Genomic DNA, 25,304 nt, shown 5'->3' on the forward strand with positions numbered 1-25,304 from the left:
ATGGTCTAAAAGAAACTTAAAAGGGTAAAGAATATACGAGAACAGCAACATGCATTTATATAGCTCCGTTAATATGGTTGAACGTCCCAAGTTGCTTGACAGGAGTGTTTTCAAACAAAACTGGATGCTGAGCCACATGAGGAGATATTGGACAATCTTAAAGGAGGAAGGTGTGAAAGAGTTATCGGGAATTCCGGAGATTGGGGCCTGGGCAGCTGAAGGCCTGGCTGCTAGTCGTGAAGCGGTTGAATTCAAGAATGGGCAAGAGATCAGTGAATGACCGCAGGCATCTCAGATGATTTTAGGGCTGGAGGAAGGCTACAGAGATATGGAGGGTTTGCAAAACAAGGATAGGAATTTTTAAATTGAAGTATTGCCAGACCAGGAACCAATGTAGGTCAGCGAGCAAAGGACCGATGGGCGAGCGGTATGGGGTAAAATAACCCTGTCCCTGACAACATGAATGATGGCATCATCACCGTAACAGCCAAGAATGAGGGTGAATAGCCAGCATAGCGCAGCTGAAAATTATGACTTGACTGTTCCTGTTACACAGCTTGTAATCCAAAGTAAACTACTTGATGATTAGAATGTAACGGGTTATATCAGGATGAGAGGGGAAGAGAGTTTCCTCCCATGCGGTTTAATTAATGTTATGCTAATTTCTATCCATGTGTAGTACCTGAAGACTTGTGCAATTATATTATTTACAGATAGATAAATGTGAGGGTATATTTAATGCAGGGGATTGGCGGCTGGGCCTATTTAATCATGGGAGAAGCCTTGGGCGGGATTCTCCTCTCCCGGGACTAAGTGCCCGCGCAGTTGTGAACGCCGTCACGAAAGCCCGGGCACAACCTATTCTGGCCCCACAGGGGGCCAGCACGGCACTGAAGCGGTTCACGTTCATTCCTGTTGGAATGAGTTGGGTCAGCTCATTCCTGCGCTTGCGCAGTTGGGCTGCGCCATCCTGCGCATGCGCGAGGAACTTCTTACGCGCACCGGCCCCTCACCAACATGACGCCAGGGTTCTGGGGCCGGCCGCGGAAGGAGGTAGGCCCAAAGGGGGAGAGGCCGACCCGCCGATCGGTGGGCCCCGATCGCGGGCCAGACCCCATCGGAGGAACCCCCCGGTGAAGGAGCCCCCTGCCTCCCCCCCACAGGCCGCCCCCCCCCAGCATTCCCACTCAGTTCCCGCCGGCAGCGACCAGGGGTGAACGGCACCGGCGGGACTGTCATTTCTTTCGCCGGCTGCTCGGCCCGTCCGGGCCGGAGAATTGCCGCTCGCCGTTTGCGGCGATTCTCCCAGCGGCCCAGCGTGATTATCGCGGCGCTGGTTTCGGGGGGGGGGGGTGGGAGTCCCTCACCGGCATGCTCTATGTGCTTGATCAAAGGACCCAGCATTGGGCTTCTCCCATGACCTCGTCCTCAGACCCACTTCTTATACTCACTCACCTATGGTTTGGGTCCCTCGCTAATCATCCCCCCTTCGGTAACATTGGCGTTAATGAGAGCTGCTGACCTCTAGCTGGCCCTCAGCAGGTGCGACTTACGTGCCAGGGTCCTGAACCACTGGGAAGGCCCAACAATACTATAATGGAACTGACAGTGGTTCCCCATTGGATCTCTGTCCACGGTAGCACAGTGATTAACCCAATTGCTTCATAGCTCCAGGGTCCCAGGTTCGATTCCCGGCTTGGGTCGCTGTCTGTGGGGCGTATGCTCGTTCTCCCCGTGTGGTTGTGGATTTCCTCCGGGTGCTCCAGTTTCTTCCCATAGTCCAAAGATGTGCAGGTTAGGTGGATTGGCCACGCTAAATTGCCCCTAGGGTCCAAAATTGGGGTTACTGGGTTATGGGAATGGGGTGGAGGTGTGGGCTTGGGTAGGGTGCTCTTTCCAAGAGCCGGTGCAGACTCGATGGGCCGAATGACCTCCTACTGCACTCTAAATTCTATGAAATCTATGAAATCAGACACAGATGGACCTAAACTAATTCCAGCCCTCATGCTGGTTTCAGGCAGATATGGTAAAGGTTTTTAGAAGAGAGAAATACTTGAATTTAATTTGGTTTGCTTTCTTCATAAACAGAGAAATAGGTCTGAATTTCTAGTCCTGGGTCAGGAGTACCGAATCGGGAGAATTTCTAGCCCCATGAACACGCCTCTTGAAAAGCATCCGCGGAAGTTCTGACTTACATTCAGTGGGGGTCGGAGTGTAACTGGAGTCATGCCTGCCAGCCCCGGAAACAGTTTTGAGGCAGCACAGGGCTGCGGGGTGCAGACTGAGCTGGGTGAAAGACCTCAGTGTCCCAGCTGCCATAAAAAAACAGCCATCTAGTCTCCACCCCCTCATCCCCCCAACACATTCCCCATTCTTGCCAGTCTATGCCCCTCAGTACAACCCATGTTCTCTCATCCACTCCATGCCAGCCTATGGCCCCACACCATCATGGCCCTTTATAGCCCCCAAGCCAACTTAGTGCCAGCTCCTGCCCCCACTCTTTGCCCTTACACCCTCCATGTCAACTCACCCAGTCTCCAACATGATCACTGCTCCTAGTGATGCTGCTGGCCTCTGATTGATTGCAGCTCTATGAAGTGGGACTTCCTCCTGGAGAGGGAGAGAAACGTTACTTCATAATAATTAAAGACCAATCATCTGAAAAATTAAAACAGGATGATCCAGCCAAGGTCGGCTAACTCCCAACATTTATATTAGGGTGTCAGGAGCCTAGCCTCCATGTCTCATCCAACACACACAGAAATATTGCAGTATTATTGCAGACAGCACTGCGAAACTAGTCTAATAAAATAACAGGCAACAGAACCTGCCGACAGCACATTTAATGTGAAACATCATTATACTGCTTACGGCAGTCTCAAGTGGAATCCTTATGCGACCATAATTCTGTGTTATTCCACTCTTGAGACTGTGCAGGAGGATGTTTAATGTAAAAATCACCTTGGGTACAATATGTCCACTGCCAACTTGACAATGCTAAACTCGTAGCTCCTACAGCAGTAACACTATCATGACATAAATTTTAATAAGTTGTTTGCTTACAAGCCATCATCATATATCACTTAGTTATGTTGATGAGACAAAAAATGGTCTTTTTCCTCATGAGGCAAGAAGCAACTGGTCAAACACTACGTGAGTCGAGTTTTATTTTACAGTAGAGGAAATTATATTTCCTATACAATAAAGTACTTAATGTGTACAGCTCTAAGAGATGAATTTCTGCTGGACAAAGAGGGAAGGTCATTGGTGTTTGGCTATTCACATTAACATTAACAGGAGTCCAAATAGTGTGGTCTGAGTAAACATGAGTGTTTGAGTGTTGACAAGAGGCTTAGTGTGGACCACCACTGCTGTGTGCTTTACTTTAGGAATGTACTTTCAATAGCAAATTATTTTTTCTCCCCAGACGTCTGGAGCAAAACTCAATCAAAACCATCCCCCCTGGAGCCTTCTCACCCTACAAGAGGTTGCGAAGAATGTGAGTAGAAGAAAATGTATTCCAAATCTTTAGAAGATTATTCAGCATTTGTTCCACCAGGAGAGCTTGAGTGTTTAACAACCTGTAGATGGCAATGCCTGACTGGTCCAAACTGATTTACAGCTCAAATCTATGAATATGTTTTTCGATTTGTAAAGCATTTTCTTTGTGCCCTTCATTGAAATTGATAGAATTGAAACTCTTCAATACTCTTCCAATGACCTCCCCCATCTTATATCTCCCCTGTCCTCCCAAGGCATGTGCTGATATGGTTACATAAATGGAAGTAGCATTTGGTCACTTGCTCCAGTGGTTTTCTTCACATGAGCCTACACAGGATGGGCAGGGCTTAAAATGTTGAAAACTAGAATCATGACCCCCGACTTCTGGTTTAAATGGAGGAGGGTTTGGAGGGCTCAGTAATACTTGCTCTTGAGGTCAGTCAGTCATTTATGTCTGATAATGAAATTCATGCCTCAAATGTCACCTTTTACATTTAACTCCAATATGCTGAATTTTCCAAGGCTTGGAAAACACACAGCTGAAAATGGCTGAATCCAGCAGCCAAGTCCTTTCCAGCACAGATTGTGGACCAAGGGGAACAAGCATGCTCCCCAACCCCCCACAATCGATCCAATGAATGACCACCAGCCAGCCCCAATGAAGTCCCGCCACATGCACTCCCCACCCTGCCACCTCATACCTACCATTAACAATCACCTACAGTCTTCCATCCACAACCTGCCATCTATAATGACCCCAGCAAACTCGCATCTATGATCTTCCTCACCTGCTCATTTTGGGAATTCCTGCCATTTCAACACCACCAACCACTCCTTGCAAACCCTGCCACTTCAAGGTGCCACCAGCCACTCCATGAACATGCCAGTGCGTTTCAGTACACTGTCATGGAATATGTCATGCCACGTCGCAACCTATGCTCACTCAAGGGGCTGAACTGTATGTGCCCCAGTTGGGTATGTTTACTTTGGATGGGGCACATAAAACGGTGTAGGTGCCAATCCCACCACCTTCCCACCCATTCTCAAGCTTACCCACATAATATGGGGGCAGACAGGCTATGAAACCGGCACCCACCTGCCACATTTATATGACCAATTAAAGTCAAGCCTATTGATTCTAATAATACATTGCCTACACAATAATATGTTTGACATGGACAGTAGGGCAGGAACGGGAAGCTCGATTTATAAACAAACGGTCTTTTTGGAAAAAATTAAAACTTAAAGGGCGGGAAGGAAGAGGGGTCAGTCTTTGAGGGTGGCCCTTTGCCAATCGCTGAGAGGCCTATCTTAGCCTGAACACCCCCACTTTTTTCCTACTCCTTACCTCTCTTAAGCCCAACCTTCCCCCACCACTGCCCCTCTCCGTAATGCACTCAAGTCTTCCTGGCGCAAGACCCCAGACTTACCTACTTTGGGGATCCTTTGCCCTGGGCTCCAATCCTTACCATAGTTCTAGCAGCTGCCACTGATGCCTTCCGGGCGCTGTCCGCAGCATGAATTTTACTGTAGGATTTGGGACTCCGACATTAGGGTGAAGGGTGGGACATGGGCCCACCCACACCAATAGTGGGACCGCCCAGCTCATTTTAACACAGATAACCTCCTAATTGGCTGCCTGTAGGCCTGCCATTCAGTTAAAGCTCCTGATCAGAGGGTTAGCTGCTCTGAGACCTCAGCAGTGCCACCAGGAGTGGTGAGCATGACTGAAACACTCAAGATTGGAGGGGGACTCTCTGCGGGCAGATTGCCGGGTCCTTGGGAAATGCCATCCTTGTTTGTGGCCCCCTCTTTGGCAAATGAACTTTCTGGCTCACCCCCTGCCCCTCCCCACCCCAGGTTGCAACAGGGAGGCCACCTCTATTAATCTGGCAGCCTCCCCTTATGGTAGGGAACCACGTCACTGTGGTATGTTGCTCCTTAATTGGACATTCAGACCGCCTCTGGCCCCATTGGTGGGAAAATACTCAAGCAGCGAGATGACATCGGGAAACTGTCCCAAAGTGGTTTATTCCCCTATTTTACTGACCACTTCTTCTCTATTCCTGCCATTCAGAGACCAGTGAAATTCAGGTCAATGGAATTTGCTTCATAAGAGGCAAGTTGGAAGAGGTTTCCAAAGGAAGTGGCAGCAGTATTGCATTCGGGGAATAGTGGCATGTTCCTTCACAGATCTCAGCAAAGCACAGTACCAGTTACAATCCTGCAGTAACAAAAAAAAAAGGAGGCCTTTGAAATGAGCATAAGATTTCCTGTTAGTATGTCTGCCTTAGAGTAATAACCTCTCGAGGTCTCACCATTCTCAGAGTAACACCACGGCCTTACAAAATGGAACAGCCAGTCCTCAAATATAAATACAGGACTTTGTAGTTCAGAAATTTAGAGTAATTTCCAGGCCTCACCTGCTGAAGATGGATGTGAGAAATACATCATTTTCAGTTCCTTTAAAATACTGATGGAAAACTCCAAAGTTCCTGTTTTGCACTCTTGGCAGATTAGATGCATGTGAGGAAAAGGAAAAAAAGAAAAAACATTCCAATTTTTCAGCTTATACCAGGCAGCCCACAGACCCATGATAAAATTGGCTCCTGGAAGCCACATCGTAAGCGGAAACGTCATAGGTTGGAACCAATTTCTCCATAGTAAAAATGGGGGATTGCCCCCAAATGCGGGGCAAAGTAGCATTTTTACCAGTAAATTGCAACCTCATTTCCTGCAGGTTTTAGATATTTGCCCTGATGCATTCAGACCTCTACTGGCAGGCCACAGCAACCGTTCTCTGTAGTGAGCCAAGCAAAAGACTTCATAACGCAGATGATAAAGATCCCATTGTAATCAATGGGTGATCAGCCAGCAGGATTTTCACCAGAAAATTGCAGCCTCATTCCCTGGTTGTCAGTCTAACTTGGCCAGGTAGCAAGCTGCTTGCAGGACACAGCCACCATTCTCCAGAGTGACCTTCCAGCTCAGACTAATGACCTGTTGAATGAAGGGTGCAAGGGGGCTGGTGTTTCATCTGGTGGTTTCACAACTTCCCCAGACTCGTTCACATCCTATCAAATTTATTAATCTTACTATAAAAATATATAAGATGGACTGACATTGCATCGTAAAGTTGAAACTGACGTCGTAAATTTGAAACAGGGTGTCAATTTTTAAATGTCGTAAGAGCCATTTGCCGTAACTCGAACGTCGTAAAATCAAGGTCTGCCTGTATAGTCATTATGCCCAACACACAGAAATAGCAACTAAAAGCTTATTTCAAGCAAATAGCTCCTGATATTGGAAGCTTTTAATAACGTAATGCATTGACCATGAATCTCAGTCACCTGTACAGGTTTTAGTGTGGTGGTCGATTAGCATTCAAGGAAGAAAGAAGTCAAACAATGAGAAACAGATGTAAGGTATTGGGAGTGCCAAAGTAGAAAACCGTGTTGAATACTTATGAGCATTTGAATATAATGAGCAGGCCAGTTGGTCTATAACAGCTTTTTGAGATGGCAGTTAATATTTAATTAACCTTTTACGGCACTGTTCTTCTTTTCAGAGACCTGAGCAACAACCACATCTCTGAAATCGCACCAGATGCTTTCCAGGGACTGAGGTCACTTAACTCCCTGTGAGTTTCTTGGAAATGTTTCGGACTGCCTGAGATTGTTTTTAGAGTAACTCATCCTCCTCATTACATGTTAAACTCTAAAAGATTTGTTTGCCAGTGGTTGCAACATAAAATGTGTGCTAATTACAATAAAAACCAGAAATTACATATGGGTTCAAAAAGCAATTACACTAAAATGGGTGTTTTAATTTTAAATACCATGATTTAATTCTCCATTTAGCCCTATCTAAACTTTTTTTGACACAAAGTTTTGATTACTGTGCATAAATAGACCTGCAAAAATCAAAGACAGAGTGGAAGCTTGGATTAACGGAAGTGTGGGAGAGCAGGCACAGCCCAGATTTCACTGCACACTTTCATGTTTCAATTGGACATGAGAGAAGCTTTGCCCATCATATGTTTGGGTAAACCAAAAAGAATTTCCCGCAGAGGTTCAAAACTTCCAGAAATAACTGCAGCAATGTTGTAGCCACACAGCCTAAATGAAGCTGGTGCCTGAGGTTTGGGAGAATTTTGCACAGGCAAACATGAAAGGAAACTGGTGGCAGCCCACATTAGTGTGGGTTTTATTTTTGTACTGTAGTTTATATTTTTCTCTTCCGATTACGGTTCATTAACCTTTCCCCTCGGCTCTGCTGATTCTGCTGTCTCAGTGGTCGAAATGGCCAAATAGACTGTGTCCATTAGGATTTGCAGATCCCTATTTTCTGCAATGAAAGATGACATTCAGGTGATTTCAACGTTGAGGTGTGCAAATGGGTTGCTAGCCACTGAGTTCCTGAGCTTTCCGAAGCAATCATCCCACGCAGGAGTGGGCACTTGATATCTCCAATTTTAACATTGACAGGGTGATGGCTTCCCTTATGCCTCACTGAGCTGCGCTAAAAGAGGTGCCCATAGCCCCTAAGCAAAACATATTGCAAGGAGGGATGGACACAAAGGAAAGCTGCATGCATTGAGAGGATTTAGAAGGATGTAAAATGGATCTGGACATAAATGGAGACACAGCAAGAGAGGAGATATTTTGAGGAAGTAATAAAAGAGGACTGGAAAATAAATGGACAGAGCCATACCATCTGAAGACAAATTGGCCAAGTAAGAATGGGCAAGCTGGCCTGATGGCAGTGACTGATCAAACTTCACATATGCAGTGCGACTGGTTCTGTTTCGCAATGTTTTGTGTTTGATGGTCCACGTGTTTTCCACTGGTTAATTGCACATGCGGAAAAATTATCATTTGACTTTCCCATCAAGTTTTACTTCCTCCACTTCCCATGAGTGAGTTCCCTGAGTGTAAACAGTTGAGATTAAAATTTACTGTGTGAGGCGTTGCTGGCACAATCCAACACCAGGCCGCATGAATGGAAACCTCAGTGTTTGCTGAAGCCAGTATGGCTGATGGCCAGTAAGTTTATTTCAGTACTGACATTTTCAACCATTTTTTGACCATCTTAAAAAAGTTGAAGTTTTCAAAAATGTGTTCAACTCTTAATAATTGTTCATCCATTTATACCCAGATAAAAGTCTTTGAGCTGAGAAATCATTTACAAAAGTGGCTATAGCTGTGGCAGGTTCCTCAGAAACAGGTTTCATGTACATGCAATCATATGAAATGCACCACAATTTTTTTTTTAAACTGCTTGTTGTTTAAAGCCTGTTCAACTTGTAAGTGCTGCTAAAAACAGGTTTTTAAAAAAATTAACTCCCCCCGTCCTTTGTTGTAAATGAAGTTGAGCATGCCAAAATCAAAAGTAATTAGGGACAGTAACCAGACAAAGTAATGATTATGACAGATAGGGCTCCCTGTGTATCGTGTACAATACACAATGCTACATTGCTTTCTTTTCAGTACAGTACCTGGAACATTTCCAGAAAGGCAGAAAGTTTGAATGCTACCCTGACCAGCACTGTTCTGCAGATGGGTTACAACACTGTCAACACCAAGAATGCAGATCTACCTGAGGTCATAGCAAGCCTTGGTTCAATTTCTAGTGGAGTTTAAATGGTGGAAGCTGAACCAAAAGCCCAAAATATATCAATTCAAACAACATATGGTTTTGATATTTTTTAAAAAGCACAAATGTTTAGTTGCCACATTGTTAAATTATGTTAGGGCTTTATTGTAAGCAATTGAAAATTATTTTTATAGGCATTACTGAAGTTACATTAATGAGGCAAAGCTGAGGCGGATGTGATTTGCAAGCCAACATTTCCTTCAGCAAACGTCTCACAGGGACTGCAAAAGCCACTTTGATGTTCTGTGAAAGTTAATGTCATTGACACACGCAAAATGCAAACTGCAAACAACCCTGGAGACCAAGTGCTGCCTTTAATATTTGTTTTTGTTCATTATCCATTTCCTGTAATCTGTGGCCATATTCCCAACCCGTAGATGACAAACTCTGCAAATTACTGTTTGTTTATCAAAAAACAAGGGCCAGAATTTTCTGCTGTGTTTAATGGCCCACCATTTCCAAAATGAAAATTTGCTATCTAATCTGCCTAATCTTAACAGTGATATCCTCCTTTGCAAACTACTGATAATATTACAAATCTAATCTGCAGTGTCACACTAATCATTTTGGGATCTTTCTCATTAAAGGATCAAGTTCTTTCTGCTGATTTGCCAATTTTCATTTGAAAATTTTCTTGGTATGTTTGTGATTAGTTTCGACTAAGTAGTATTGTCTGGATTGTGCTAAGTGAGGCATATCTTTATAAGCGACACTTATTTCAGGTGTCACATTGATTGCTCACTCCTACTTGCATCAGTGCCGACATTTCTGCCGATAGAGAGTTTGGTCATTGGGAGTATATTACTTCCGCTCAAGTATCAATGTGATTAAACGCTAAATTGTGATGGTTAAAGTAGACTGGAGCATGTAGGAGAGAGAGATAGTGCTGTATTAGGTGACATTGCAGCTTAGATTGTACAGGAGAGTTGTAAAACACTGCAGTTCAGGTCAGAGCTTCTGTTTTTGTAACTCTGTAGGTGGGTAGCAGGCAGCTCTGGAGACTATGCGTAAAGTTTAAATCCATGTTCCATTTAATTTATCTCTAGTTGCTCGTGTGAGAATCCGATGGTATTTCAATTTAGGATTGTCTACCAATAAAGTAAATAATAAAATGCCTTTTTCCAAACCACTAGGCATACAAAGTTCAAGCATCAAACATAAATATCATTACATGTAGACAATAAAGCACAATGCCATCACATGTAGTCTTCAAGGCTCTAATACTTTAAATTTAATCTAAAAATCAAGCTGAACATACAGAATTATAACAGTGAAGTTGCTTTAAACTTCAGAACAAAGCCACAGTTAGGGACGATAATCAGACAATGCAATCATTATTATAAACAGGAGCTCCCTGTGCAACACATTCAATTCAAAACTTTACACTGGTTTCTTTTCAGTACAATACCTGGAACACTTACAGAAAGTCGACAAGTTTCAGTGCTACCCATTGCTATCCCACACTCCTTTGAACCCTTGTCTGCATGACCAGCACTGTTCAGTAATGGCCCACTATTACAAATTTGTGAAGAACCAGCAAATATAAAATTTGTGGACAATTGAGAATGCCCTTGTCGGTCAAATAACACAGTTCCGTTTTTAAGAGTGTCTGTCAGATAATACTGCAGTTTGGACTATGTGAGAGACCACTTTATAGTTACAGCCTGTTTTAAAGTTTTCAGTCTCGTTCACATTTACACAGGGATTACTCTTGAAACTTGACCTCATTCTTTGATTCAATGCAGTAACTATGACCACATCATTTCTGATTACAGTAGTTAGTGGTTATGTTACTTAAATAATCCTAATATTTAGACTAATAATCCAGAGATCGCGAGCACAAATGCCACCATGACAGTTTTCAAAATTTGAATTTGGCTTAATGAAATTTTGGAAATAAAGAAAAGTTGATATCAGTAAAATTGGTTCTCTCCAGACATGCCGCTTTACCCAATCTGACTCATGGGCAGAATCTTCATCAATAATGCTTGCCCAGCAGCCATTTAACCTGTAGCTGGGGCAGGGCTACCGCCCCTCACTCAGGAGGAAGTCTGGATTCAAAGAACTGTCAGCTGATCTGATTGACCAGCAGATCTGCAGTCTCAGAATGCCACAAGGAAAGTTGACCACTGCTGGCATGAAAGCTAGTCCCATGAGTCTAAGTGCTGGGGGCCCCAGTGTACAGGTGAATGCAGAGGCCTTTAAGCCAGGGACAGGAGCGGGGTGGTGAAAGTTGAAGGAGTTGAATCGGTTTGGAAAGGTTAGAGGAGTGGGAACACGTAGAGCTGAAGACCTTGCGCAATGGAGAACTCCCGTCCCCTCCAGCTTTACTCACCCGAGACCCAAGCAGACTAACCTGCTGGGCATCCACTCATCCTTGACCTTCTCTTACTGGCCTCAAAACTGCAGTCGGGCAGAAAGCAACCTTTAATTGCACGCACCGGGGCCTCAATAGGGTTAAAGTGGGCGGGCCGGCCTAGAATTCACCCCCTGTAAATTTTCGGACAGGTTGGGGGGCAGGCAGGCAGACGATGGGAAGGGAACCCAGTGAATTTTACCAGGCCCTTTGTCTTCAAACGTACCAGCAGCCACACATATCTATCCATGTTTTCAGTCTCAAACAGGCACAGTAAGCTACTTAGTTGCATCAGACTCCTACAAAAAATATAGACTGCAGTGGTTCAAGAAGGAGATTCACCACCACTTTTCAGGGCAACTTGTGGTGGATGATAAATGCCAAACCTGCCTCTAGCAATGAAGTGCACATTGAGAGACTAGATTTTATTTACCAAATAGTAAATTAATTTAAATGAGGGTAGGATAACTACCTGATTCAGGCTGATATATATCACCAATTTTTTGTTTAAATTTAGAGTACCCAATTCATTTTTTCCAATTAAGAGGCAATTTAGCGTGGCCAATCCTACTACCCTGCACTTCTTTGGGCTGTGCGGGAGAAACCCACGCAGGCACGCTAGAGAATGTGCAAACTCCACACGGACAGTGACCCAGAGCCGGGATCGAACCTGGGACCTCGGCACCGTGAGGCAGCAGTGCTAACCACTGTGCCACCGTGTTGCCTGACCACCAGTTTTTTAAAGAGAATGAAAGGTTACATAGGTTGTCAAAATTAAGCTGAGAATGTCGACCATTGTTTCTTTATAAGTTTTTACTGACAGTTTTCTACTTCCTCCCACACAGTGTGCTGTATGGAAATAAAATCACAGAGCTGCCTAAAGGTCTCTTTGAAGGCCTCTTCTCTCTGCAGTTACTGTAAGTATGTTTAACCAGTTCCTGGAAAAATAGATTGGGGGAAAAGAATGCAAGGCACTTGATAATTGTTACATTTCTGCAATTCTTAAAACTGTTACTGGTCTTGAGTTTAACATCTCCGCTTGACAGAAACTAAGGATAGTTAAAATTGATCTGAGGCCTGAGCAGAGTAGCAGTGATGCCTTCCCTGCCCGGCAAAGCCTGCCGGCAACACCAGCCAGGATCAAGAAAGGTCCAGCAAATGAAACGTTTCTGAATTTTATTCCGTTTCCTTGTGGGCCAGGAGGTATAAGAGCACTCCATTAGGCCCCATAAGGAAATCCTATACCTCCCCTGTCCTGATATTCCTCTCATCTCTCTGAACAGGCATTTCCCTTCCGGTGAACCTACCTTGTGCTAGGGCCCACATCTCAAGTCCCCTGTGGTGATCCCCTGATGCATAAATTTAACAAGCAGACAGCTGCTTCCTGCTGAGCCCTTTTGATGGGAAGATGACAAGCAGCATGTTAATGATGCTGCCTGTTACACAATGCACAGGGCCTTTCGGCTGCCGGCTCTGAACGGGAACATCATCCATACTTATTCCCACCCTGGAGTAATTGGAATTCAACATAATTCTGTAGCATCACTGCAACAAATGAGTATGTGTAGTCTTCATCGTGAAGGGAAATAATTATTTTCCAGCTTCAGTATTAGCATACGGGCTCAGTGGTGTAGATAGTCGAGCACTCATAATATAATTGGAGACACTTCTAAATTGAAGAAGAACAACTAGGTCTTGTTAAAACATGTGAGACGTCGATCAAAGTGAAAATTTGATCAGTGAAGAGTATTCAATCTCAGATAGAAGTTCCATCAGTACTCATTCCTTCTGTCAATATGTCGATCTTCGTGGGGCAGGTGACACATTTAGCACTGTGGGTGTACCTACAACACATGGACTGCAGTGGTTTAAAAAGGCTGCTTACCACCACCTTCACAAGGACAATTAAGTATGGGCAATAAATGCTGGATTAGCCAGGGACACGTACATTAGGGTTAGGGTTGAATTAATTTTTAAAATAATTTGTCCTTTGGTGAGAGAAGCAGAAATGGCCTGTGGGAGAAACACAGACTGGGGCACAGCTAAATGAAGCCTAAGGAGTGAGGCCAGCACAGGCCTTTGGAGAAATGTTCAGGAGCAAAAAAAGGTGAATGGGAACATCACAGGAAAGTCACAAGTTGGTTGGCTGGTGTGTATTTCTGTTTGGGGACTGAGGGCAAGGTTCTCCGGTACCCCAGCCGCACGTTTCTCAGCGGTGCAACATTCACCGGCACTGGGATTCTACCTTCCCACCGCCTGTCAGTAGGATTTTCTATTGTAACCACCCCGCTGTGCCGGGAAACCAGCAGGCGAAGTGCGCTGCTGGCGGGATAAGTGAATTGCAGCAACCGGAGAATTCCAGCCCGACTCTACCCAACAGGGAGTTTAACAAATGTTAAAACTATTAACTTAATAAGAAGTAACAAGTGAGTATCTGGTGAGTCTTCTGTTTTTAAGTAAGGTTTATTACCACTTCTGAGACATATTAGATATTTGTAGGGATGGGCGGCACGGTAGCGCAGTGGTTAGCACTGCTGCCTTACGGCAAGTAGGACCTGGGTTTGGTCACGCTGCAGTGTAAGAATATGCAGGGATTGAGGGAATGGGTGACCACCAAGCAGCCAAAAATGAACAAACAGTAGTACAGGAATTATCTGAGTGCATCCCATTCTCCAGTCTTGAATACTGATGGGAGTGATGGTTCACCTGGGGAATGCAACCAGACCTTGGGCGGGATTCTCCCGTACCCGGCGGGGCGGGGGGTCCCGGCGGGACGGAGTGGCGTGAACCACTCCGGTGTCGGGCCGCCCCGAAGGTGTGGAATCCTCCACACCTTCAGGGGCTAGGCCCGCCCCGGAGGGGTTGGCGCCCCACCGGCCGGCGGGATAGGGGTTTGGCGCCACGCCAACCGGCACCGAAGGGCCTCCGCCAGCCGGCGTGAGTTGGCGCATGCGCGGGAGCGCCAGCCCGTGCTGGCGAAATCCCTGCGCATGCGTGGGAGGGCTCGTCTCCGCATCGGCCATCGCGGAGGACCACAACGACCGATGCGGAGTAATAGAGTGCCCCCACAGCACAGGCCCGCCCGCGGATCGGTGGGCCCCTACCGTGGGCGAGGCCACCGTGGGGGCACCTCCCAGGGCGAGATTCCCTCACGACGCCCCAGGAACCCCGGAGTCGGCCCACGCCACCAGTTCCCGCCGGTAAGGGACCTAGTCTGATTTACACCGGCGGGACCGGCTACAGATGGGAGGGACTTCGGCCCATCGCGGGCAGGAGAATTCGGGCGGCCCTGGCACCATTGAGTCGCGCCGGACCCCGCCATTCTCCGAGGCGGGCGGCGCGACTCATGCCGGGTCTAATTTTGGGGGGCGGGAGAATTGGGAGGAAGGCGGGGGCAGGCTTCACGCCGACCCCCGGCGATTCTCCCACCCGGCGGAGGGTCGGAGAATCCCACCCCTTATATTAATGACCTAGACCTTGGTGCAGAGGGCATAGTTTAAAAATTTGTGGATGTTACAAAACTTGGAAACATTGTGAACATTGAGGAGGATAGTGTAGAAATTCAAAATCACATGGTGGGTGGGCGGATAGGTGGCAGATGAAGTTCAGTTTGGAGAAACGCAAAGTGAATCGTTTATGAGGATAGATTGGAGAAGTTAGAACTGTTTTCCTTGGGAAAAGAATGCTGAGAGGTGATTTGATTGAGGTTTTCAAAATCATGAGTAGTCTGGGCATGGTTCACAGGGAGAAACTGTTCCCACCCGTGAAATGTCCAAGCACAAGAGGGCATAGATTTACAATAATTTGCAAAGGAGGCAAAGGTGACGTGAGAAAAACTTGTTTCTGCAGCGAGAGGTGAAGGTGTGAAATGCGCTGGAGATTAAGACAGAGGCAGGTTCATTTGATGCATTCGATAGGGAATTAAACTTTTCATAATAGGAAGAATGTGCAGGGTTATGGTGAGAAGGCTGAAGAGCAGCATTAAGTTAATTGCTCATTTGGAGAGCTGATAGTGACACAATGGGCCGAATGGCCTCCTTCTACGATGTAAAAATTGTGTGATTCTGAGATTACAATTATTAAAAAGAAAAATCACTTTTTGTTACAGTTGCTGATTGTGAAACATGGTGAGGCAGTTAGTCCTGTGGGAAATTCATTCCTGCCATCTCCTAAATTACCACCAAGGCATAAAGCTGGAGTTTGGTTTGTTTTTATGTCGGATGCACCTTATTGTGACCTGAGCAAGAGGGGCGGACAAAACCTAACCAAAAGGTCCAATTTTAACCCCTCTTGCTTGACAAAAGTTGAGTAAGGATTGGATTGGTGTTACTGTCTGCTCATCCCACACTCCTGCCTGCTGATACTTCCTTTCCTGGCTTTTGAGAGGCGGCAGAGGTACTTGCCACAGCTGAGCAAGGGCCGCAACTGTGCATAGGTAGGAGTCATATGAAATTGTTAGAAGCCCATGCTATTTTAACAAGTCATACTGAGCTTCAAATCCTCCAGTGAATGCTGGCACCAAGAAAGAGTGGGTTCAGAAGAGACCCTGAAATATTAGTAAAAAATATTTTGCTGTTTGTTTCCTTTGGGGGCAAAATAAACAGTATTTCTTCTCCAGTTTCCGCACACAGTGGAACCTTCTCTGCCACAGGTCGATCTTCCCTTCTACCATCTGTGATTGCATCCAGATCCCCTCACATTAATGCCAGACAATGTTCCATCCTGTTGCAACAAATCCTACTCCCATTCAACAATCAGGTAACTGATCTCTCCAGGCTCGTGTGGGAGTCTGACCTGAAACATTAGAATGACAATCAAAAGATAAATATAGCATTTCTCAGCCATACGGGCCCTGTACATTACATTTGCTGAGTTAAAGTTGGATCCCCTTCACATGCCCCAGTCAAGATACCAAACAATTGAAGCCGCTTTGGCCTCTCATCCCTCTAATTTTTAGAAATGGTGGGCAAAATTTTCTGGCCCCCATCACGGCAAGGGCAGGGCCAGAAAATGCGGTGAGCCTTTCAAAGGTCTATTGACTTCAGAGGATTGGAAAATCACGGCGACAGGTGGGGCGGTAATATTACACCCTGCTTAAATGGTAGGTCTTAGTGTTGTTTCATTAGAAATCATAGAATCCCTACAGTGCAGAAGGAGGCCATTCGGCCCTTCGGGTCTGCACAGACCTTCTGAGAGAGCACCCTATCTCGGCCCAAAGCCCACACTATCCCTGTAGCCCCACCTAGGGCTAATTTAGTGTAGCTAATCCACCTAACCTGCACATCTTTGGACTGTGGGAGGAAACCGGAGCACCCGGAGGAATCCTACGCAGACAGGGGGAGAAAGTGAAAACTCCACACAAACAGTCACTCGACGTCGGAACCAAACCTGGTCCCTGGAGCTGTGAGACAGCAGTGCCTACCACTGTGCCACCGTGCCGTCCAAGGAATTTTGATCAGGTCTGTTGACTGCCAAGTGAGTAAATTAGAAATGAAACGTAAGGGATGAACATTCAGAGAAATTCAGGCTTGGGAATTGGATTGCCGGAAACGCAACCCTTAATTCAAAGGAATCAAAAGGTTTTCTCGAGAATGCTGCAAATAATGTGCGATTCATGTAGAGAGTGTTGGTTCAGGGTCAAAGCACTTTTATTTCCAGTGAGTTTGTACAGTATGCACAAAGCAAGTGTGGAGAATTTGTGGAATCTAGTTTCTCAATCTCCACTGGGTGATCCTTTTGTGGGAGCTGTCATATTTGTTGACCACTGCATCATTGGATGTCTTAGTTTTTGCTCCACATGGGTGAAAGAATTTGATATGTTTATCACACACTGTCAAAGCAAGCAGCAGGAATGCCCCACTGCCAGACATGGCTGAAGAAAAACTGCGTAAAATTGTATGAGAATCACTGGGCTTTCAGTTTGCAAGGAGTGTTGAGTTCAGAAAGTACTGTTCATCTGGTCGGTTAAATAAGCTTAATGCTTGGGCTTTGATTTGATGGGTGTATAGGGCAGCACAATGCCTTAGTGGTTAGTTACCTCACTGCGCCAGGGATCTGGGTTCCATACCGGCCTTGGGTGCACTTTGCTCCCGTGACTGCGTGGGTTTCCTCCGGGTGCTCCGGTTTCCTCCCACAGTCCAAGGATGTGCAGGTTAGGTAGATTGGCCATTCTTTTTTTTTAAATTTGTTTTTATTCAATATTTTTTAATAATTTTTACAAACCACGACAAAAAGAAAAACAACGAAAAGAAAACAGCAATAAAACAGAAAACAACTCAACCACTTAACAATTTAACAAAACAAGGTGGGATATCTGCCCTTTACAAATGAACTCCATCCACCGCCAAAACCCCCAACCCGCCCCCCCCCCCCCCCCCCCCAAGGTATTTCCCGGGGGTAGCCCAAATTTCTCCTCCAGCGCCCTCATACTACCAAAAGTCCCATCAATTAACATTTCCCCCATCCTTTTGATACCCGCCCTGTGTCAACCTAGAACCCCCCCCCCCCGTCTATTCTACCCGGAACGAACCTGTGATTGTTCCATATCGGGGCCCAGACTGAAGCCCCTGCCTCCTCCCTGTGCCATCTCCACTGCCCCCAGATCCTCAATGTCGCCGGCAACACCGGGCTCGTGGTATACCGCGTCGGCGGAAGCGGCAACGGTACTGTTATCAGTGCCCCCAAGCTAGTATCTTTACAAGACGCCGCCTCCACGCCGCCCCTTCTCCCTCCATTACCCATTTCCGAATCATGGATATATTTGCTGCCCAGTAGTAGCTGCAAAAGTTCGGCAGCGCCAACCCACCCGCCGACTGCGCTCCAAGAACAGTCTCTCAACACGTGGGGTCCTGTTTGGTAGATTGGCCATTCTAAATTGCCCCTTAGTGTTCAGAAATCTGAGAGTAAGTGGGGTTACAGGGTTGCAGGGATAGGGCAGAAGCCTGGTTGGGTGCTCTTTCAGAGGGTTGGTGTAGACTCGATGGGCTGAATGGCCTCCTGCGCTGTAGGGATTCTCTCGGGCATGACTATGGGAGGCCAGGGATTTGTGATGGTGCCAACAAAAAAAGTGAATTGTGCTGTCTCGGCTGAAATTTTAATCTACTCAAAACCTACCCTCCCAGAGTTAATATCAGATTCGTCGGCCAGAATTTTCACTCCTGGGAGTGAAGAGGAGCACATTACCCAGTTCCGCAAACCCAACCCAAGTGAAAGTACCCAGAAGTTGGGATTTTTGTTCCAGGGTGGCAGGGTTCTTTGGGAGTCAGGACACGTGACCCTGGAATGAGTGAGATGACTTGCAGGTGTGGAGCTGAGCTGGTCAGAAGGTCTGCCTCGGTGCACCGGCAGTTTGTGAATTTTTATAAGCATTATAAGAAAAGATCAGCCCCCACACATCACATCCCCTCATACTCCACACACTCCAAGTGCCCTCTACCAATCCCCATGGCCCCTCATACATTCCATGGCAACCTATGCCCTCCACCCACCCCACATAACTCTTCATACCCTCCTTGTCCACACATGCCCTCCACCCCATGATCCTTTATCACCCAATGCCAACTTAATGCTAATTCATGCCAAGCTATGTTTGTGCCCACAATCCTTTGACCTTACACCTACCATGCCAACTCACTCAGTATTTATCATGGGCAGACGTCAGGAGCCATACTGAAATTAAATAGAATTAAGTTCCAATGTCTATTGCAGGTTTTATTTTTTTTAAATCATGAGAAACGATTCACTGTATTTACATTCCTTCAACTACATGATTCTTTCTAAGAACAAACATTTCATTCAAGTCCTCAATCTCTTATAAAGTTCTTAATCTCTTATAAAAACAAGCATTGGAATTCATAGTCCCACTTCAAAGATTCTGTAGCTACTTGGAGCTGTCAAAACTGAAATAGAAAACACCCCATTGTGATAATGAAGGGTTGTGAAATCTGTTATGCACCACACATCCAGTAATAACCCTCAAGCTAATGTCAATAGACAACGTGAAATAGCAAGCAGTGATTATTTTTTAATGCTCCACATGGTTTTTCAAAAATGTAAGGGGCACATTTTTTAAATGACTACAGCTTGACAGTTCCTCTTGACACTTTTAGCAGTTCCTCTTGACAGATCTCTTGATGTTTCCAATTAGTTTATCCACTTTTTTTTTCACACACTCACATCTACTTTTAACAACCCCACAGGTTACCTTGCCTCTCCCAAAGGACACCTTACTGTTCCCAAAGGGCAGCTCCCACCTGACCTCCCCCCGAACCATATCCAAAGGACTACCCTACCTCTCTAAATGGATCTACAAAGTTCAGACCTTCTAATAATTCTAATGTGCGCAGATCATGTTTCACACAGTCAGGTCAGAAAAATCAGACATGAGTGGAGGCAGCTACTGATTTTTATGGACAGTTGCCTACGAGAAACGTGCATCTACAAAACACAACCCAATACCATTCCCGCTTGCAAAAATGGTAAATAGCACGTTTGGGGGCGGGTCTTTAGATTTTGATCTCTTCTGCCAATTTCACAATGGCACAGAGGCTCTCCATCATTGCAAAAATCCAGGTCCTGTCATCTAAAAATAATAAAACCAAGGCCCAGTCATGGAGACTACATGTCTTAGTCAAAATGGTGCCCCGACCTCGCATCATGAAGTCCCATCCCCATTTCCAATGGATCCTATTTTTGTCGTTAGGTTAAAGGGGGTGTGGTGTGATTCACACATATGGAAAACCCAAACCCAGCAAGCCAATTCAAATGGACCTCTTTTGTTGACTTTGTCTCTTTGACTTTGTATGACTTCATTTTTAAGAATGTGCACAAAAGGTGGAGAAGGTGTGTGGAACTGTGCAGTTATATAAATCCCCTGCTGTATAAATTATGGAAAAAACCTGGCTTGCTGCGCTCTGCCTCTGAATTGAAACACAATTGCTGCTTGTTATTTTAATAGCTGTTTGTTTACATTAGCCTGAGTGCTATCATTAAAATATTATTACTGCTTGATTGCTTCCACAACCTATCATTAGCAGAGAGGGGGCTGTAAATTCACAGTTTAATTAATAACTCCAAGCGATTATGAGTGATTAGCTGTCTTTGACGTTGGGCTTTGAATTCAAACGTTTCTAAGGGATTAAGCATTTGAAAGAATTGAAATGTACGAATGAGCTTTTATCAATGAATGTATTTTTATATAATGAAGTCAGTAATGGATACTGAGAACTTTATTCCATCTCAGCATGGCTCCTGATGTCTGCTCATGGTGGATACTGGAGGAGTCGGCATGGAAGGTGTAAGGGCATCGGGTAGTGGGTGGGGTGTGTGTTGGTACACATTAACACAATGTTGGCATGGAGCCATGAGGTGGGTAGAGGGACATAGATTAGTATGAAGGGAACGAGGGTAGACAGAAGGACATATGTTGGCAGGAACGGCATAAAGGGCCATGGGAACTGTATAAAGGACATATGTTGGCATGGAGGGTATGAAGGCCCCATGGGTGTGCGTAAAGGGGCAAGACTCGGTATGGATGGGCATGGGAAGTGGGTGAGGGCCAGATGGCCTAACTACTTTTATTACAACTGGGACAAAGTCCAAGAGCACTATGGTGGACCTTTTAAACAGCCTACATTGGCACTCGTGAGCCACTGTGACTCCCTCCGCACTGTTTTTAAGGGTTGCATGCCCAACTCCAGCATGCACAGGCTCTGCCTGAAACAAAATCCAACCATTCAGGGTTGTTTCTCCACAGATGGTTGTGTCAAACCGTGAATTTTTCACAACTCAGCACACTACCAATCGGACTAAGGGACTGTCACACCAATAGAGCCCCTCTCAAACCATACAACGCTTGAGGATCTGATCATTGCAGTTGACAGATGAGTAATGTACCAAGGATTTGTCGTGGAAAGGTTTATTAGAGATGAGGTGTTGTTGCTGTATTAGTAGGATCCCCACTTCCGAACACATGCCAAGCAAACCTTCCCACCACAGAAGAATGTATCAACCTTTAGTTGACTAGTCTGTGCAAGAAGCTTCTGCTATTTGATTTGTTTTGTTTCTCAAGAAGAGCTTGAGCACAGAGTACTGGACATCTGTCCAAAGTCATTCTCTTGGAATGTGTCGTGTGCAGTGAGCTATTTATGGTTTGGTTAATGTTTGGCACCGACATTTCAACTACTGGAAGTTCTGTCATAGGTAACTGTTAGAATGTGGAATAAGGCAAAGCAAAGGCTTCTGGTGACAGGACATTCATCTCAGTTGTCAGACATGATCAGTGATGAGCTTGGGTTAGCTGGAAACCGTGGATAACAGCACAATCCGTCAAAAGGTACTACAGAAAAGAGCCTGAGGGCAGGCCCTTGTTTGAAAGAGAAGTGGTATACTGAAGTATTTAATTTGCATTTTGTCGACAGCAATCCTAGTTCTCATGTAGAATTGGGTAAGAAGGAAGGAAGTTAGACTCCTACCAGCATGTGCTGGGGGATATCTAATTTCCCAATCCTTCTAGATCCAGTCAGTTTTCTAAGATGTTCGGTTGGATATTGGTTCCCAGATCCTAACCATGTTGTCAGGATGAAATAGAAGTCAGGAACCTACAAATGCCTGTTTGGGGACCTAGAAGGAGATATTGGAGGAGCCAGCCAATCAAGTAACCACCTTCGGGAGCCCTGACCAATTAGTAAGGACAGCGAGTGAGCTCCCAATCAGGAGGTCTAATAGGAGGCTGTCCAGCACTGGAAGGTCGGCAACCCCGAAATCAGAAGTGGTTACTGCTGATGAAGGTTGAAGGATGACAGGACGTCTCAAGCTGGAGGTGTACTCTGAAGACAATTTTAATATTTAAAAATAAATAATGGTCACAGTTGCAAGGCCATCATTGTGGAGGGGGAATCCCTCTGCAGGATGGCATATGACCTCAGCTCTGGCCCTCTGTCATTCATGGCTGGGGATGAGAGGGAGGTGAGTGGATGGGGTGGATTTAACAGAAAAATCTCTGGGTCTCCACTGGAAAGCCATCTTCATCCATCGGATTGTGCCTCAGTGGGGAAGGCCCACGTACTGCCTGGAAAATTCTAGACAATGACTAAAGAGTGGCTTTAATAGGCATCATTGTTTACCCAACTCTGACAGGCAGTTAGACGTCATCAACTACTGTAGCAGCCTCTTTCAAAACACACCGGAGGTGGGAACCGCAAACAATTAGCAGCATATTCGCTTCCAAGCCCACTTCTGCACCTTAACAAATCTCCAGCCTGCTGCGTCGGATTTTCTGGTGACCAACTGGGAATTCTACATTGAGATGTGAGCTGTCAGGCTTGGAAAATTATAGGAAGGAGCAAATATGTGAATAAATAGGATTTATGTAATTGGTGATTTGCATAGTTCACACATGCATTAACCATTACTTGTTGCAATAATTAGACTTTGTCATTGAAGCTATTTTTGGGATCAGCAGAAGAATGTTGAATGTCGAGTTTTAATTGGCTTTATCTGCACAAGCAGCTTAGGGGTCCGTGTATAGTGTGAGAAAGGATAAAAGAGGGAGAAGTATATTGCCATGGCTTATGTCAGTCAGCATGAGCAGTCTGAGGAATTTATCCATAATTATTAGTTTCATGCTTCGGACATTCCCTTGAAATTTCCAATAGAGTTATTTTGAAAAACAACCGTTCAGGAGTCAGAACTCCCCGTCTAAATAAGCCTTATTGTTCCTCTGAGTCTGCAATGATAATGCACCACAGAAAGCTACATTTTCTTTTGTATAATCCGGATCAGAAGATTTAAAAATTGCCAGGAAGGACCAACCAAAGCTCGTCCCAAAGCAGCAACATAGATTGGAACACAGGGCCTGACACTTGCTTTTGCTCAATGAAGTTAGCATAATTTTTGAAAGATGCCTTAAATAGTCAATGAGAGGGTGGACTTGGTGGTAGCAGTGTGCTTTCTGTGAGAGAACTCAAACTGTAACTTGTTCGCCAGGCATAAAGCTGGAGTGGCAATGGCATAGAGAAGGAAACAATTCATTTCAAGCCCTTTGTTTCAAAGGTGGAGATTTTAACACAAACCGCCCATCAGGAAACTGGTAAAATTGGATACAATGCCGATCTTACAGCTATTGAAGTCAGTGGAAACCAGTGATCCATTAGTTCTTATCAGTTTCCTGATGAATTTAAAATTAACTCAGAAGTGTCATTATTTTAATGTAACACACTCTATAAAGTGAACACTACTCATTGAGGGTCATTTTGACTTTGCACTTTGTTCAATAGTGTAAAATGGGTGATAGCAAGTTGACAGCCCATTTTTTATCCCTCCCCATTTTTATTTTGATTAAAGCCAACGGGGAAAGTAATGGGCGAGATCTTCTGGCTATTCATGCGGGCAGGATCTTCCGGTCCCGTCGGTGATGCACCCCCACCACAGGTTTTTCAACGCCATTGGGTGGATTCAGTGGGAATTCCTACTGACAGCGGTGGGACCAGAAGTTCTTGCCGCCGGCTGCCTCCTGTCGCCGAGAAACATATCGCAGGGAGGCCAGAGAATCCTGCCCATAAAATGGGCAGCTGATTCTAATAATAATAATAATCCCTTATTGTCACAAGTAGGCTTCAATGAAGCTACTGTGAAAAGCCCCTAGTCACCACATTCCGGCGCCTGTTCGGGGAGGCTGCAATAAGAATTGAACCCGCACTGCTGGTCTTGTTCTGCATTACAAGCCAGTTGTCTTAGCCCACCATTCTGTGTCATCTGTCTTATATTATTCCACGGTTGAAATCGACCCCTGTGTGATTCATGAGTTTGTTATCTGACTACATTTTACTGATCCTAAATATCACCCTCAACAGTTCACTGATGTTGACAGCTTGCATGTAAAGACAGAAAAAACAATTATGGTGGAGAAAAGTCAGGATTTAAGAATGCAAATATCAAGACATTGAAATAACAGGAAATAAAAGTAAAATTGTATCATGAAACACTTACAACGAGAAAGAATGGCTTTCTCTTCCAGCTGTTTGAAATCTGTTGGGACCAGGTGTTGTGAATCTTGTTCTGATTGGAATTGTTCACATTTTATGCAGAAGGTGTTTATATATTTTATGCAGTGTTCATTTTTTTGTTTGACAGGTTGCTGAATGCCAATAAGATTAACTGCCTGCGAGTGGATGCTTTTCAAGATCTCCATAATTTAAACCTTCTCTCTCTATACGACAACAAGTTACAGACCATTGCCAAAGGCACTTTTGCTCCTCTGCGTGTCATCCAGACTTTGTATGTGTTCCTCCAGAATGGAAAGTTTCTATCTTGTGAAAATGTGAAAATAATGCATTAATTAAATGATGGTACTTTTACAGTTTAAAAGAAAATAAGATTTTCTACCCTTCTCCTGGTCTCCTCTAAGACATGCACTGTGTCCACACCAGGCATAAGCAACCCCAGCTTCAGTTTGTTCTACATTCAATTTACCTCACTACCTGTAGAGAAGCAACTGTCCTCTTGATGTAGCATAAGTAATTGTGGATGCAGACGTACATTGTACCTCTCCATCGTGTAGCCTATGGAGGGCAAAGAAAATACATTGGCCCAAATCTTCCAATCTACAGACAGATTATGTTGTTGATGTGGTGTGAATGGACTTCCAAAATGCATTTGATACAGCACTTGTGAGTAAAGTTTATAGCTCATGGAATAAAAGAGAAAATAGCAACATGGATATGAAATTGGCTGAGTGCCAGGAAATAGAAAGTTGTAGTTAATGGATGTTTTTTGATCTGGTGGGAGGTTTGTA

General features: G+C 45.0%; 1 protein-coding gene across 7 annotated transcripts in view; it reads left to right on the forward strand.

Annotated features, from left to right (window-relative positions):
• slit2 (slit homolog 2 (Drosophila)) overlaps positions 1-25,304 on the forward strand; it is a 671,546-nt gene that overhangs the window by 423,048 nt on the left and 223,194 nt on the right. For all 7 annotated transcript variants that reach the window (XM_072496476.1, XM_072496471.1, XM_072496473.1 and 4 more), the window contains exons 10-13: positions 3,428-3,499; positions 7,070-7,141; positions 12,358-12,429; positions 24,644-24,787. In XM_072496476.1, the coding sequence (XP_072352577.1) occupies positions 3,428-3,499; positions 7,070-7,141; positions 12,358-12,429; positions 24,644-24,787 (360 nt within the window). The remainder of the gene's footprint in view (positions 1-3,427; positions 3,500-7,069; positions 7,142-12,357; positions 12,430-24,643; positions 24,788-25,304) is intronic.

The sequence above is a fragment of the Scyliorhinus torazame genome, chromosome 3 (genome assembly GCF_047496885.1).
Source record: "Scyliorhinus torazame isolate Kashiwa2021f chromosome 3, sScyTor2.1, whole genome shotgun sequence".
Classification (NCBI taxonomy): Eukaryota; Metazoa; Chordata; class Chondrichthyes; order Carcharhiniformes; family Scyliorhinidae; genus Scyliorhinus; species Scyliorhinus torazame.